At 41.3% G+C, this 16,421-nt stretch overlaps 1 protein-coding gene across 8 annotated transcripts in view; it reads left to right on the top strand.

Annotated features, from left to right (window-relative positions):
• SYT7 (synaptotagmin 7) overlaps positions 1-16,421 on the top strand; it is a 335,723-nt gene that overhangs the window by 195,463 nt on the left and 123,839 nt on the right. For all 8 annotated transcript variants that reach the window (XM_042470278.1, XM_042470295.1, XM_042470258.1 and 5 more), the window contains exon 2: positions 2,027-2,130. In XM_042470278.1, coding sequence (XP_042326212.1) covers positions 2,027-2,130 — 104 coding nt within the window. The remainder of the gene's footprint in view (positions 1-2,026; positions 2,131-16,421) is intronic.

Here is a 16,421-nt window from a genome sequence, read left to right as displayed (position 1 = left end):
TCTTAGTTTTTGTTTCTTCTATATCTTGCTTATGGGATCATTAAGAAAATTGAGCAATCTCCTCTATAAGGCTTGAATGCAATAGGGTGAGCAGTCTCCTCTTGGTCTTCTCCACACATCAGAACTGCACTAATCATGCATTAGGTTGCTCAGAGTGGGATCCAGACTCATATGAGGATCCTGGTGGCACAGTGGTTAAACGGCTATGCTGCAATCACTCACTCACTCACTCACAAACCACAAAGTTGTGAATTCAGTACCAGCCAGGAGCTCAGGCTCAACTCAGTCTTGCATCCTTTTGAGGTGGCTAAAATGAGTACCCAGCTTGTTGGGGGCAATTAGCTTACACATTATAAACTGCTTAGGGAGTGCTTAAGTACACTGATAAGCGGAATAGAAACGTACTTGCTATTGCTATTGCTCTATGAGGTTTATCTTTGAGCTTCCCATATCAGGGAAGCAATTTTTGCTAGCTACATAGTCTCTAACCAACAACTGCCACACTGAATATCCTTCCATCTGTGGAGCTGCTTTGGAGGGCTGCCTTGTGAAGCCATCCTCAACCTGGAAGTCATAGTCCTGTTCTCGTCTGATTGCTTCATTTTCTTTGGTTTTTTCAAACCAAAGCAACTCTTAACAATTACTGGATCTATGATATCCTAGGAGGGGAAAATAGGCAACATTCTAGTGCTGTGATAATTGTTCTATAAAGAATTGTGCAGCTGGAGTGTTAAAAAATCATAAAGCACACCAATTGTCATTCTGTGGTTCTCTGAACTGTTCTGCATTGAACCTTGCCCAGTACATGTTAGGGGCATGCACTGAATCTCTGTTCCATCAGCTGAGATAGCAGAAGTGGCAGCATGCTCTGATCTCTCTGTCTGGGATTTGCCCTACCTTTGAAACTGCCCAGACCAGTATGAAAAGAAGGGGGTGCTGTGTGTGCCTCTGTGTGAATAAATCCTGTGGCTCTTTTAAGTGATTTATTTTAGCATGAAATTTCAAGGCTTTCAATCTACTTGTTCAGATGCAAATTGAAATCCACAAAAGCACATACTGAATTAAACCAGTTTTGTGCTGGCCAAATGGCTGTAATAAAGTTTATTATTATAAATAAACCAGTTAGTCGTAGAAGAGCCAGAAGAGTCCTTGTCCTCCTTCTCTGCCTCCCCTTCTCTTTAAACTGAAACAGACTAGCACAGCTTCCTCTCTAAAAACTGTCAAGAATACTTGTTTCTACCCTTTGTTATGCTTTCTCCAAAGTTGAACTGGTACAAATGTTAGGCAAGGGCTTCTTACATTTTGTGATAATTAGGGGGAATGGCATAATTTTCCTCAGTGTACCAGAAACCAGAATTATGCGAGCATACCTCAATTAACAAAGCCTCTGACAAAGAATCTTCCTTTTATAAAGTCTTTTTATACCTGCCCAGCCCCCTCTTGCTCTCCTCATCCTCTGCTAGCTGGGAGATTTTTAACAATATTAACACTGGGCATATGGTAAAGAAGGGCAGCACAAAAAAACACACTCTTTTAGTGTCTCATTTTGGCAGCAGGTCTACAATAAACAGTGCAATAAAAGTCGAAGGCTTTCACAGCTGGAATCCATAGTTTTTTGTGGAATTTTCAGGCTCTGTGGCCATGTTATGGAAGAGTGTTCCTGACATTTTGCCAACATCTGTGATGCCAGCCAGAAATAAACTCTTCTAGAACATGGCCACGTAGCCCGAAAACTCCACAAGCAACAATGCAATAGAGCTTGAACTGAGAAAGAATAGAATTATACTTTAGACAATTGTATTTAGACAACAGGCAAGGTAAACACACATGTGCCTCCAGAATCCATTACTGAGCTGTGAGAACAGCAAAAACAGAGGAAAATGGATCACAGATAAGCCTGCCTTATCAACTGTGTGCAGCATTTTTAAACAAACACACACACACACACACACACACAGGTATATATACATATATAGAAGAACTGTATCTAGACTGGTATAGCTAATGTGTTGGTTTCTCTTCTCAGGGGCACCTTCCCGTGATGTCCTCCTGGTCTCAGCCATCATCACCATCAGCCTTAGTGTCACCATTGTCCTGTGCGGGATCTGCCAGTGGTGTCAGCGCAAACTGGTAAGTACAGTCAGCTGTGCTGAAAGCAGAAACACAGAAAAGGTGGGAAAAGAGGTTGTGGGTTCCCTGCCTCCCCCGCCCTGGACAAACCATCTGTTTAATAGCAGGAAGGTTTCAAAGTCCCTTTGGCTAGAATAGATTGTGGAACAGACTGAAAAAGAGCATGCTTCCGGAGTAGGGGGGAGGAAGTCAAGCAGTAGTTTAATTACAAAGCTGGTTGCTAATAATCGTGGTGTTTATATAGTGCCCCCTAGTCCTTGTCAAATGCTTGGAGCACAACACCAGCAATTAAAATGGGTCTGTAGTGCTATTCCAGCAGCAGTAATTGAAGGATCAGGAGCAACACAGGGAGAGGCCAAGCCAAGCCATGGACTGAAACAGGCAGAATTAGAAAGGGGAAGAATAGGAGAAAGTGGATAATCACTAGTCATAGAAGATGGGATAGAAAGGAATAGGATGGAAAGATAATGATGGGTTAAGAAAAAAACTAGAAATCTGACTACTTCTTCCACTATGCTTGACAAATTTACCTGAAGCAAAAGGCCATTTTATATTACATCATTGTAGCTCTGTGATTTGCAGTTAGGGAGGGTCATTCCCTCAAGGCACCAGATCCCAGCTGATCTTTGAAGCTAAGCAGGGTTAGCTCTGCTTTGTATTTGGATAGGAAACTGCCAATGAATACCAGGTGCTATCAGCTATAATTCAGAGGAGGGAATGGCAAAACGCCTCTGAGAATATCCTGCCTAAGAAAAACCTATGAAGTTCATGAGATCACCATACATTGTCAGGTTACCAGAGGGCAAACACACACCTTTAAAATTCTTAGCCAGAGAGCTCCTGTAGAGACTTGCCAAACTTCAGCTACAGGATTCCATAGAATGCAGTCATGACAGTTAAAACAGAATCACAGTGCTATAATTCTGTAGTGTGAATGGGCCCAAAGACACCCTCTCTTATGATGTAAGATGCCCACATTATGCCATGGGTCTTGGAGGAAAATGTCTTTCTCATGTGTGTTTCTCTGTGTGTGAAAAACACCAATAGTATCAAACTATGTCATGATTAGGCTCATGCTATGTAGCCAAGAGAATCTTGCATTTTTATTTTTATTATTTTATTTTTTTTATTTTTTATTTAGCCTTTAAGAAAAAGAAAACTAGCACTGGAAGGCTATCAGATTGAATGGATAAATGGTGTGGAGAGACACGTTGCTTAATAGTTTCTTCCTAGTCTTTTTCTAGCTCAGAAACACTTTGTCTAGGGTGCTGTTTCATCTATGGGTATTTTTAAGAGCAGCTTATGGGAATTTGGGGAATAGAATACATTCAGCCTTCCACATTCGTGGGGGTTAGGGGAACAAGACTCTCGCAAATGTGGAAGAACCACGAATAAGCCAGTTAAAGGGAGGGGTGGGTGAGGGAAGAGGAGCAGAAGCGCACACTTATTTCCCCCCACTCTCCCATCCCTTTAACTGGCTTCCTGCCCCTTTCCTGACCAGATTGCTGCCATCCCCAGGCAGCAATCTGGCAGCTGGGCAGTCCAGGCATCTGGTTGGGAAAGAGTAATAGGTATTAGAGGCTCCTTCCCACTTTCCCGGCCAGATCACTGCTTGGCTGGCTGGGAAAGGAACACGAGTTGGCTCCTGGACTTTTTCTCCCAAAGGGAAAAGCCCAGGAGGGAGGGAGAAGAGGAATGCCCACAATGGTGGCCTTGACCTCGTGAATAATCAAAACCACCATTGACTGTAAACAGCAACTCTATGCCAGTCCTTCCCAGAATACAGAGAAATTACTTTTTGGATCACAGATTCTAAAATTTTACAGTGAATGTGTCCATCCTTTCACTCAAACTGATCTCTGACTTTATTTTGGTTTAGGGGAAAAATGTGAAGAAAGAAATATAGAACTATGTGTAATGTGTATTTTGAATGTACAATACCTGCTCACCAAAGTGTGCAGTACAGGTCTATCTTCACTCTCATGGGCTTTGTGTTTCCTAAGAGGAAAAAACTGAATTTATGGAACTAACACATAAGTGGTCATAAACTATTAGTGTCGTTACACTGTACAGTTACTTTGTGTTGATACCACTTTAACTGCCATGGTACTTAAAACTTTGTCTTCTGAAGACTTAGTTCAGGGAAGGGCACTAGAGCTGTGAGAGGGTATGCCAAGTCCTCCATCTAACTACAAATCCCAGGATTCTGTAGGATGGAATCCATGGCAATTAAAGACAGTTAACAGTTAAATGACATTTAGGGCTCATTCCCACTTACATTTGGGATTTGCCTTTGCTCTGTATTGGTAAATCAATTCCAAAAGGTCCGTTGTTCCCACTAAGAAAGAGGATCTTTTCATTATGTCCTTGTAATCACTTCTTTTTTGGCACAATTGTCATTTTGCGCCATTTCAAAATGCATGTCAATCATCTGTGTCATCAGTGACATAAGCGGCAGCCCAGGCTCTGGGTGGGAGAGGGCACTGGCAGACACTGGGCCTCTTGGCTGGGAATCACTCAGGAAGTGTTTCCCCCACTTTCAAAGGGCTCCATGGCATTTATAGATTCTTTTAAAATAAATTGATTGAAGATTCAATTAAATGGTTTTGCAACTACTTGCTTTTGCAAGTAGTTGTGAAATCAGTGAATCAAATCTATGAATGTTTTTTTTTAAATGCACCCATAGGTCACACCACAAGCACAAAGGCAGTGCTATGGGGCGGGGGGATGGTGGATCTACCAAAAACTGAGGAGGGATGGTAAACACCCCTCTGCCATTAGTCCCTCTGCTCCAGAATGATGCAATTCAGATCTATTATTCCCACTTGTTGAACATGCTCTGGAATCGATTCTTTCCAAAAGAACCACCAAAGAACTAGTGTCAGGAAAGAGAGGGTTTTATGTGTTTGCCTCGCTTCATCGCGATTGAAACTGATTACACTAGGATCAGAACAGGTTTCAGATGGGAACAACCGTCATATAAACTGATCAGCAATTTGTTTTAAATCATAGTGGGAATGAGACCTTAGTTGTGTATTTCTGCTTTGCATGGGGTCAGACTTAGATGGCTCTTGTGGTCCCATCCAAATCCAGGTAACAAACAACATGTGCTGAATTTTCATCTTCTACACAAAGATTAAAGGTAAAAGAGCTCTCTCCAGTTTTCATTCTGGCAACCCTAAGTTCCAAAATGGATCCTACTGGCTCTTTGCTCCTACCTACAAATGGACAACAAGGAGGAATGTCTCCGAATGCCATTGTTTGTCCTCCTGTTTTCAAAATCCTGGATAGGAACTTGGGTGATATACATTTTCCATTCATTCTGATCTTTATGTTAAACAGTCTGCAAGTTTATTAAATCTTTCTGTAGTTAAGGAACTGGTTACTATACTCTCATCATGCTGCTGTGAACTTTATGCAACTCAGTAATAGGTAGGAAAAGAAACTCCATGTCCATTGAGTTTTGCTGCAGTTAGTGTGTATGTGCTTTCAAGTTGCCTGTCGACTTATGGCGCCCCCATGATTTTCATAGGGATTTCTGATGCACGAGTCCTCAAAGGTGATTTTGCCAGTTCCTTCTTCTGAAATACAGCCTACAGCAGCTGGTATTCATTGGCAGTCCCCCATCCAAGTACTAACCAGGGCTGATCCTGCTTAGCTTTCAAGGTCAAATAGGATCTGGTGCTTTTAAGGTAAAACACAAGTTATTGTCAGCTTTGAAAATCTAAGCAGGTTTCAGTTTGGTCAGTGACTCACAGCTACTTATGTTACCTCAGTTTCTATGGTAGAAAGAAGTTGAGCTTTAAATATATTAAATAAAGAAATATTTATCACAACATGTAATCCATATTTGGGTCATATATGGAGGAAGAAATCACTCCCTGCCTTGCAAGGCATCCTACCACTGCAGCCAGCAGCCAATATTTCCTAGCAATATTGTTGTTTTGAAATAATCTCCCAAATGTTGCCCTTCATTGGCCTCATTCCCACTACATAATAAACCATTTTTCAAATGAATCTGAACTGGTTTAAATGGCCCTTGTTCACACTTGCGCCAAATTTCTGGCATGGTTTGCCGAGGGGGACACAGCACTAAACCCATTTAAACCAGTTCTTCTGGATCCAAGGCATTCCCCACTTCTTTTGAGATGAATCAATTCAGCACAAGTGTGAATTGTGTCTATTTGATTCAGTTCCTGTGGCGCAGTCACCCTTGTGAGGTGGTTCCATGCTGAATCAATCCATTGCTGAATGTGAGTGCAAAGTGGGTTAAATTGAAATGGTTAGGTTCAATCATGGCTCGAATAGTGTGAACATCTATTCAGCGCTAAATTTCTTAATCGATTCAACTCAAAAAATGATTTATTTTGTAGTGGGAATGAGGCCATTGTGCAGGCAGTCCAGGTGTCCTCCCTTGAAGCCAACTTTCCACTGCATTTTAAAATTTTCATATACTCAGTCCACAGTATTTTGTACCCTGAAGGTAGCATAGTTGGTTCTATTGCATATGGTGTTTAGAAAGGTCTTGCTTTCATACGCTTCTATGGTATATTCTTTGTGGTATACTTGGTGACAGATGGCAGACATCCACCACAAAGCCTTCCATAAATTGTGACTTTTTATTAGTTTTAATAAAATTACATTGAAAGCTTTAAGATTCATTGTTCTTCTGCTATGCTCCAATAGCATGGGCCCATTCCCTTACCCTTTGAAGAAAGAATGGAGACGCCATCCTGTGACATTAAATGGGGACAAGTAATACAGCTTCCCCCATCTCTAAGCTCATACCATTCGATGACATTTTCCAAATGCCTTAGCAGGTGTCCTGCTGTATCTCTTGGGTGCAAGAGTTACAAGCATAGCAACTATCCCACCCCCTTTTCATATAACTTTCAGGGTTTTTCAAAAAATGGTTTGATGTGGTTCATTTTTCTTAACATTGTATTAATTTTCATAAATGTAACATTTTCATAAGACAGGAGTCGTTGTTTAAACAGCTATAAAGACTGGAGCGTATGACTAAACCTAATTTATTTTTAATTAAAAGCAGGCGGATCACCGGTATTCCACAACAGCAAGGCCATTTCTCATCCATAGAATCTAGAATCGGTGACATGCTGTTTTTGTACTTTTGCTGTTGTTTTTAAATAACAATGATGCTCAAGTGCTAAAATGGCTAATTTCTCACATTTGTGTTATGCCATTTGACCAAGATGCTCAGGCCAACACACAATAGCCCAGTGTGATTGGCTAGTGTTCCTAAAGCACTTTCTGGCTGTGAGGATATGACCAATCCAAATCCAGCCATTTCTCCACTACACCACATTGTCTTTGACAACCAGGGAGACATTCACAGATTCCTAAATAAATCCATCTCTTACTGTTTGGCATTTCTTAATAACTAGTTTAAAAGCCACCTCATTGTCAGTGAGAAATGAAAGTCACAGATGTCAAGATAATCAACCCAGAAGTTTATGTATTTTCAGGGATTCATCATTGGAATACCCTGCATGTAAGAACTGATCATTTGTAGCATTCAGTTTTACTGCTATATAGGAGGAAGGTTGGATAATCAAAACCAGAGCAATTCAAAGCCAGAGCCCTGCATGCTTCACTAGGATCTTTTTGCAGTTTCAGATTTCTTGGCTACTTTCTATACTTGCAGCTCTTATAGTGTGAACAGTGTACAGTTCGGTGAAGCTGTACATGCCTACCCTGTCTCCATGTAATGCCTCCCTGAGGAACAGAGAAGTACTTGGGAGTATTTCCTTGCACTGGCTGCATTTGCACTACAGAATCAATGCAGTTTGACACCGCTTTAACTGTCATGGCTCCATCCTGTTGAATCCTAGGATTTGTAATTTGTTGTGATACCAGAGCTCACTGATGGAGAAGGCTAAGTATCTCCTAAAACTACAAATCCCAGAATTTCACAACATTGAGCCATGGCAGTTAAAGTGGTGTAAAACTGCTTTAACTCTACAGTGCAGATAAAGCCATTGAGTGTTTTCCCACCCCACTGAGCAAGGGAAGCCACATCCCCCTATTATTTGGGAGTGAGACACTGTACAAATACACCCATACACAATGGGGACATTATCACACCAGCCCCTTTCTTGCTGCAGTCATGCAATTAAATTAAAATGGTAAAATACCACTTCTAAAGCAGCCATCACTGCACCTCTTCTCATTTGCACCCATTGTGCTCTCTTCCTGACCTCTTCCTTAACCCCACCTCCCTCCCTTATGCCCTACCCATCATGCCTTTAATGTCTGTCTTTCTTTCTTTCTTTCTTTCTTTCTTTCTTTCTTTCTTTCTTTCTTTTTAAGCTTTTAAAAGTTTTTGCAAAAAGTCTGCTGAGGCTACAGAGCTGCAAACTCCAAAACTGCATGGAAAACTAAAAAGGAAAAAAAAAACATTAGCAAGGGAAAGCGAGGAGAAGGGGACATGGTAATCACGCAAATGCCCCAGGAATGACTTTTTGCACCTGGGGCATTGCAGGATTGCCAGGTCATTCATGGGTTTCTATTGTGAATGAAAAGGGATGGCTGAGGTACAGGGCAGCTACGAGTGGGAGGCAACATCATGTGATCAGTATCACCAAAGCTGCTTCCTTCTGAGTGAAATCATGGTTTAAAAGCCATGTATGGTAAACATCTCTGTCCACAAGCCACCATTGCTTGTGAGGGAGGTAGCAGCTGTTCAGACTTTCCTTCCCCCTCCCACAGTAGATGAGCATCCAATACATACACACCCACATGCACATACTGAGCAAAGGCACATGAAAAGAGCATTGAAAAGAGATCTTTAAAATAAATATTTTATTCTACCTCAGTGATCTTACATAAGCAAAAGGGCAACTTATACAAGATGACATTTCCTTCAAGAGAAGTTACATTTTAGGAATATTACAAAGTTGCAGAAACACCCTATTCTTATTGAGCCAAGGTTAAAAGAAGTGTAAGCCCTAACACATCTAACTGAATGTTCCTATTTTACTCACAATACAGATGGTGTCTGGGTTTTGGGTGGTCATGGGAAGCTGGGAGTGTGGACCCCTGCCTGAGGCAGGCAGCATCTCTCCATCCATCCCAGTCTCTGTTGGTCAGTCTGTTTGTCTCTCTCTATCCTTTATTGCATTCAAGTTATTATAACCTCTCATTTAGAAGCATCTTGAAGCTTTCATACTTCTCTTGAAGCATCTTGAAGCTTCTACACCATCATTGATAATTGTTTCTCATGATCTCTGTTGCTTCTCCATGATGCTGATCCCCAATAAATGTAACTGGAAATGATCACATTAACCTTTTGTTTACCTAGAGGAAAGACTATAACCCTCAGCTGTGTTGCCCAGATTATGGGAAAGCCCATTGTCACATGGCACCATAAAAACAATGACATTTATTTTAACATAAGCTTTCCTAGCCTAGAGTCCACTTCATCAGGTGCATGGAGGGCTGCCCTTAATTTGGCTGGAATCTGTAGAGAAGTGGGTAGGATTGTGAATAGTCAGGTTGAAAGGAAAGGAAATGCAAAATGTATAGACAATAAGTTCAACATTAACACATAAATGCATATAAAACTATGACAGAGTGACTGTACACAAAGCAGCACTGATGGTAACATAAATATAGTGGCATTGCTAAGACATGAAGGACTATGTATTTTTATCCAGCTCTTTTCTCTTCTCTTCTCACCCTCTTCTCAGCTTGTTCAGTAGCTCATGAAAACTCAGAAAAATTATGAAGAAGATGAAGAAGATTAATTTTATTTATACCCCCCCCCCCAAAGTCAAGATTTGCAGCTCATAGACTGAGCAGGGGGAGATACATCCCCATATTATGTTGGAGTGAGACACTCTGCATATACACTCATGTATACTGTGTGCACAAGCTGCCATTGCTTGTGAGCCAGGTAACAGCTGCTCAGAAGTTTTTCTCCTAAAGTTTTGACCACAACATCTGGTTACTTTAATGTTCTGCTACAGTTTGTCTCCCTTTTCACCTGTTCCAGAATCAACGACCTGGACATGATTCAGTAGAATAAGGCTTCGAGGAATACACATGGCTTCCTTAGCATCCAGACAGCTAAGGCAGCTGACTAGGATCACAGCCCTGTAGTGAAGCCAGCTGGTATTTAGTTTCTAGCATTTGGGGGGGAGGGTGCACCCTGTTATTATTCCTTTAAGCAAAAGTTTGTACTGAGGTCCAATCTCATTCTCAGAATTGTTAAAAATGGGACATACAATTTTGGCTTGACATTGTTGTTTTTGTTGGCACCACTTAATAGTAGGCAGAACAAAGCTCTGAAATGTGTAAACCCACTCACTTAACCACCTGTTCATCTGTTTTCTTCTCAGAAGAAACATAGGCCTTCTTCCACATACAATGGTTTAAATTATTTGGTTATTTTGTGCAAAATTAGACAGATGTGGATTGTAAGTCTCTGTATTTATACCAGCACTGAGAATCATACTTTCCAGATGTGACTGGACTCAACTCCCATCAGGCTAGCCAGCATAGCAAATGGTAAGGAATGCTGGGAGTTTCAGTCCAGCAACATAATTTAAACCCCAAATTTAAACCCAAATGTGTCCACATTGGGAGCAGAGCATGCAAAAATCCTCGTTACCATGACCTGCCACTTACTTCCTTGTATTCTTTTTCAGATCTGACTTTTCCCTTTTCACAGATGCAGTCTTAGATTGCAAAGGGAAATATAGGATCAACAGAAAGATAGTGGCGTGGTAAACTGAAGGTTCCTCTTTTGCTTGCACCTCTTTTGCTCTTCAAATTGGATCCCCTCACACACAAACACACAGACAATTTTCATATGGCTTGGGCAGATGCAGTTTAAGCACCCAAATCTGGTACCATCATATCAACTATGTCGAACTATGTCGACTCTTGACATGATGGCAGGGGCGGTGGCTCAGTGGCAGTCCACATGATTTGTAGGTTCAGGTCCCAGACTTTCCAGTTGAAAGGATGAGGTAGCAAGTGGCATGAAAGATCTTTTCCTTGAGACTCTGGGGGGCCCTACTAGACAGAATGTTGTGCTCAATGTACTGGACCACATTCGTCTGGAAAAATTTCTTTGGAAGTGTATTACCAAGGCTCAGTATTTTTGGACTATAACTTCCAGAATCCCTGCTGACTGGGGGATTCTGGGAGCTTCAGTATAAAACATAACTTTCCCAAGCTCTATACATGACTAAATTTCAGTTATTACTTTCTCTTTATATCAGAATCCATTGTTTTTTCTCATGGTGGGGAGACAGGTCCGTTGTTAGGAATGAGTGATACTGACAAAATATAATTTTAAAAAATGAGATTCCCAGGCATAAGGAATGAAGAACTCATCATGAGTTTGCTCTTTTGGCACAGCTGTCACTATTTAAATGTTAAACAGTAACAATCATACAAATACCTTTTGCAGAATGCCTTTCATGTTTAATAGCAATGTGCATCAGTGTAATTTGGCTGATGAGAAATTTGGGCAAAAAGAACTCTGAAGACAAGTGCTGCAAAGCCAGGAACTGCAACAATTAACTAATCCTAGCATGAATACTCATTTTAACACCCCAGTGAAACATGAGGCATGTTCTGCTTGTTAGAAAACCAACTGGACTTGAGCAAAAATGTGAACAAGCCCTACATTTTTTGCCACTGAAAGGGAAGGAGGAAATATCAACATGGCCAAATGAGAAAGAGAATAAGGCTTCTGTACCTCTTTCTTTTAAGATCATTATAAAAATCAGGAAATTTACTGAGTTTATAGATGCCCCTGTAGAATTGATAACCTCTGAATAACCCAAGGTTAATTTGAAAATTTAACAAAGTGAAATTTAGCAAATTTAGGGGCTAAACAGACCACCCTTTCTGAGTGGTCTGCTGCCACCCCTTTCCTCGATGGATCGGGGCCATGGCAACTACACACTGCCTTTCCCCAGTGCAAAAAGAAGCTGCAGAAAGCCGCTTCTTTTCTCACTGGGGAAAAGACATTTTTGCCACCGCTGCTGCACTTTCTGGCACTCCTTTTGGTGTGTGTCATCTGGACGCCATACCAAAGAAGTGCCGTGATGCCACCCTCCATGTGGTTGGGCGCACAGTATGATGCCAGCATCAGGGCGTGTGTCATGCAGATGCAACAACCCCACTGTATCCCAAGGTTGGCACATAATGCCAGTCCATTTAGCCCCTTAGTGTCTGTTTTAAAAATGGCTTGCTATCCAACAGCTCAGCAAGATATTTTTCTATGCCCACCACCACCCACCATCACTCCACTCCTTGCTCTATTCACATTGACCATTCTTCTGGCAGTCTCCTCATGAGGACTAGGGTGTTCCAGGGTTAATGTGGCAAATCCCATGTTCTCCCCTTATTTTCATCAGCTGGATCTCCCCACCCCAGCTGGTGGTCACTGCTGGCACCATCTTTCCTTGGAAGCCAGGGCTCACTCAGAGGCATCCATTCCCCATTTTCACCAAGTCATGCTAGAGCTGTTCGACGGTGGAAAACACTCCTTCAGAGAGTGATGCAGTCTCCTTCTTTGAAAGTTATATAAACAGAGGCTGGATGGCCATCTGTCAGGGATGCTTTGATTGTGATTTCCTGCATGGCAGAGGGTTGGACTGGATGGCCCTTGTGGTCTCTTCTATGATTCTATTATTCTCTTGCACTACTCCTGTATCTCCTTCTATGTAGAGGAGGGAATTTCACAAGGTGAAGCCTGCATGAAAAATTCCATCTAGCAAAATGCTTTCTTCTACACAATTATTAAAGGTACAGAAGTCCTGTCCTCTTTTTTCATGTGGCCTAGTGACTATTAGCTAGGATTGTCCCAGGTTTGATATACACAATGGCTCTTGGGTCTTTTAAAAATGGAATAAATGGGAAAGTGCTGCATCTCCTATGACACTTCTGGAAATGAAGCCATTGTCTTTCAGAGCAAAATCCTATATCTAAAATTTTAGACCTATAGGCATTTGATAGTAAGCAGTATTGATTCATGTGGACTTGGCTTCAAGTACATGTGTGTAGGACTGTGGTGTGAGGCTGCACACCCAAGTATAGTTACTAGGACATAAATCTCATTTAACTGAATGAGTAAGGCTCATTTAACTTCCTTTATTTAAACACAGGAGCTGAATGTAAGAGTCACCCCATCTCATTTCCATATCTTGAATCCATTCAAGTGGAACACAGAAAAGCTGACTAAAGACATGCATTTACCCTCAAGTCACATCTGCTTTTCAGAGTTATACACACACTGTGAGAAGGGACCTAAAGATGAATCATAGAATCATAGAATTGTAGAGTTGGAAGAGACCACAAGGGCCATCCAGTCCAACCCCCTGCCATGCAGGAACTCTCAATCAAAGCATACCTGACTGAGGGCCTCCAATTCTCAGTCAGAGTTCTAGTGCCTCACCAAACTACAAGCCCCAGGATTCTGTTAAAGTGGGATCACAGTGCTATAACTGTGTAGTGTGTAAAGGCCCTGATCTTGGAAACTAGTTCACTGTTCAACAGTTGAAAATTAGGAATGGGGCCAAATTACAAGAAAGAAGGGGAGGGGCTTTCCCCACCACGTCTTTCCTCACCTACAGCCAGGAAACAGGAACCTGGAAGCCCTAGCTCGAAAGGAGCAGGTGGAGGGGAGAGATTTTTAAATACCCTCCTACCATTTCTTGCTTGCACACCTTGCCTATCCTGTCACTTTTCACCCGTCTAGATCTGGGTCTTCTACTGCACAAGTACCAGCCTGTTTGAAGTAGTTTGAAGCCTCCTTGAAGGTGCTGTATGTGTGTATGCCTTCAAGTCACCTGCCAACTTATGGCGACCCTATGAATTTGTCTGTGTTCATCTATGTATTTTCTTAGGCAAGAAACACTCAAGAGGTTTTGCTGGCTCCTTCCTCTGACATACAGCCTACAGGACCTGGTACTCATCGATGGTCTTCCATCCAAGTACTAAAAAGAGCTGACCCTGCTTAGCTTCCAAGATCAGACAGAATCTGATGGATTTGGGATATTAAATCCAGCAAATCCTTGCATCTGACATGTGGAGAAGCCTCAGAAAGTGGTTCTGTGGGTGCTGAGCCACAAGAGGTTGATAAAAATGGAATTGTGTGGAATTTCAGAAGAACATTAGATGAGCACCATTAGAAAATCCAGCCAGAAGGATAAGCATGCATCCCCAACCCCATAAATGCTATAGGCTGTCCCAAAGAGATTTCAGAATTGTTGGAGACTGAGGAAGAATGCAAGAATATGCAGGGAGCAGGAAAAGTGATGGTGGTGATAGGCAATGGTATTCTTCCCCTTTGCAACAATACCTGAGGTAACAGTCCCCACAAATCACCTTGGATATGCTAGGACTTTTTTAAGGTGGTAAACTATTCACTGTTCCTTAGCACAGATTTAGAGGCAGACAATGCAGGAGACCCCCAGATGATGGTCTAGGCATTCCACTTCAAAATCCACTCAACAGCTTAGAGCAAACAGTGCAAATGTTTCACCTAGAACTAATACATACAGCATGTACATACATCCTAGCATATGTATCATCTTTTGTAAAATAAGCAAATCGTGCATCAAGGACACGGAATGGCCGACACTTGCAACAAAAGAAAAGTGATGATATTTAAATATTAAACCAAAAGAGAGATGATTCTAACCCAGCCAACCACCCCCATTCTTGCATGGCATGCCATTTGTTCTAGAGCTATCTCCAACTTCAGCATTGGTTCAGTTTCTGTATTATGGAAATAAAAGGAACATGTGAAAGTGTTGTAAGAGATGAAAAGAGAGATATTGGGATTCAGATAAAAAATAGAAGCTTCTGCTATTAATGGATGGGCAGTGGGTGTGATGACACAACTGTGTGGCTTTTATAGAGAGAGGAACAAAAGAAAGTGTAGGGGTTGTATGCAGAGATGTAAAACAGGAGTGTTTTACAAGGACCTGAGATATAAGATGGAACAGGTTATCTTTGGTTTGATTCAGAACAAGACATTCACTGATGGGGAAGTCTGGTCTGTGAATGAAAAAAAAATGTAGACAGTGAGAGGCTTTGGCTGAATGAAATTTCATCTGTTTGGTGCAACTTTTATTACTTACCTGATTAGAAGATGTGATAATTGAATGTTTTAGTTTAAATGTTTATTCAGCATGAAAAGAAGTTTTCAAAACAATCTACATTAAAAAAAATAAAGATCTGCCTGGAAAGGTGCAGTGGGAGACCTGTTTATGCATTTTCCTCTTATGTTTCTCTTCTTTTCACATTCTGCTATCAAGCATCCCCTTTTACTATAAAAATACAAGTATCTTTTAATATTGATTATTGATTTTAAGCTTTATTTATATTGCTTGCCTTTTCCAGTAATATTTTTCTATATATTTGAGTTCTGTTTTTTTCTCCTCCCTCAGCAGTCTAAGGACCTCTGTATAGTCTTCACTGACATTGTTATTCTTTAGAACACTCCAATTGTAACTTCACTTGCACAGGTGACCCATTTCGGTTTGATGTCTTTAAAAAAAATAAAGCAATAACACTGGCAACCCTCCCCAATATCATCCAAATGCATTTTTCAAAATAACACTTAGGTTCCCCTTTGCCTCATGAGTTCCACACTCTCCCGGGGTCTTATCCTGCCCCCATTCTACCTGCAAATAATAAATAATAAATCTTTTCTTTCTACCCCACTTTTTGTAAAAACAATCAAAGCGGCTTACAATATTAAAAGAATATACCATACAGTATATACAAAATATCCCCCCCCCTTAAAAAATAATTAAACAGTTTAAGGTTAAAATTACATAAACAATTAAAACAATAGCGGTAGGCAGAGTCATCAGATATATGTGGGGGTCGCTACATAGCCAAGTATTTTATTCTGGGAAGGCCTGCTGGAAGAAATCCGTCTTAACAGCTTTCTTGAAGCTACCTAGATTGGTGATTTGACAGATCTCATCCGGCAGGCCATTCCATAGTCTGGGTGCGATTACAGAAAAGCCCTCTGGGAGGTCAGAGTTAATCTGGTCTTTATAGGCTGCAGTAAGTTCCTCCCAGAGGACCTGAGAGCATGGGGCAGATTGTATGGAAGTAGGTGATCCTTTAAATAAATTCGGCCCAAGCCATGTGAGGCTTTAAAGGTGATAACTAACACCTTGTATTATGCCCCAAAACTAGTAGGTAGCCAGTGGCGTGACTTTAATATTGGTGTTATATGACAGCTTCTGGATGATCCAGTGATCAACCTGGCCACCATATTTTGTACCAATTGC

This window comes from Sceloporus undulatus, chromosome 1, assembly GCF_019175285.1.
Source record: "Sceloporus undulatus isolate JIND9_A2432 ecotype Alabama chromosome 1, SceUnd_v1.1, whole genome shotgun sequence".
Taxonomy (NCBI): domain Eukaryota; kingdom Metazoa; phylum Chordata; class Lepidosauria; order Squamata; family Phrynosomatidae; genus Sceloporus; species Sceloporus undulatus.
Note: the sequence above shows the minus strand (reverse complement) of the source record. Positions and strands in the feature narration are given on the sequence as shown.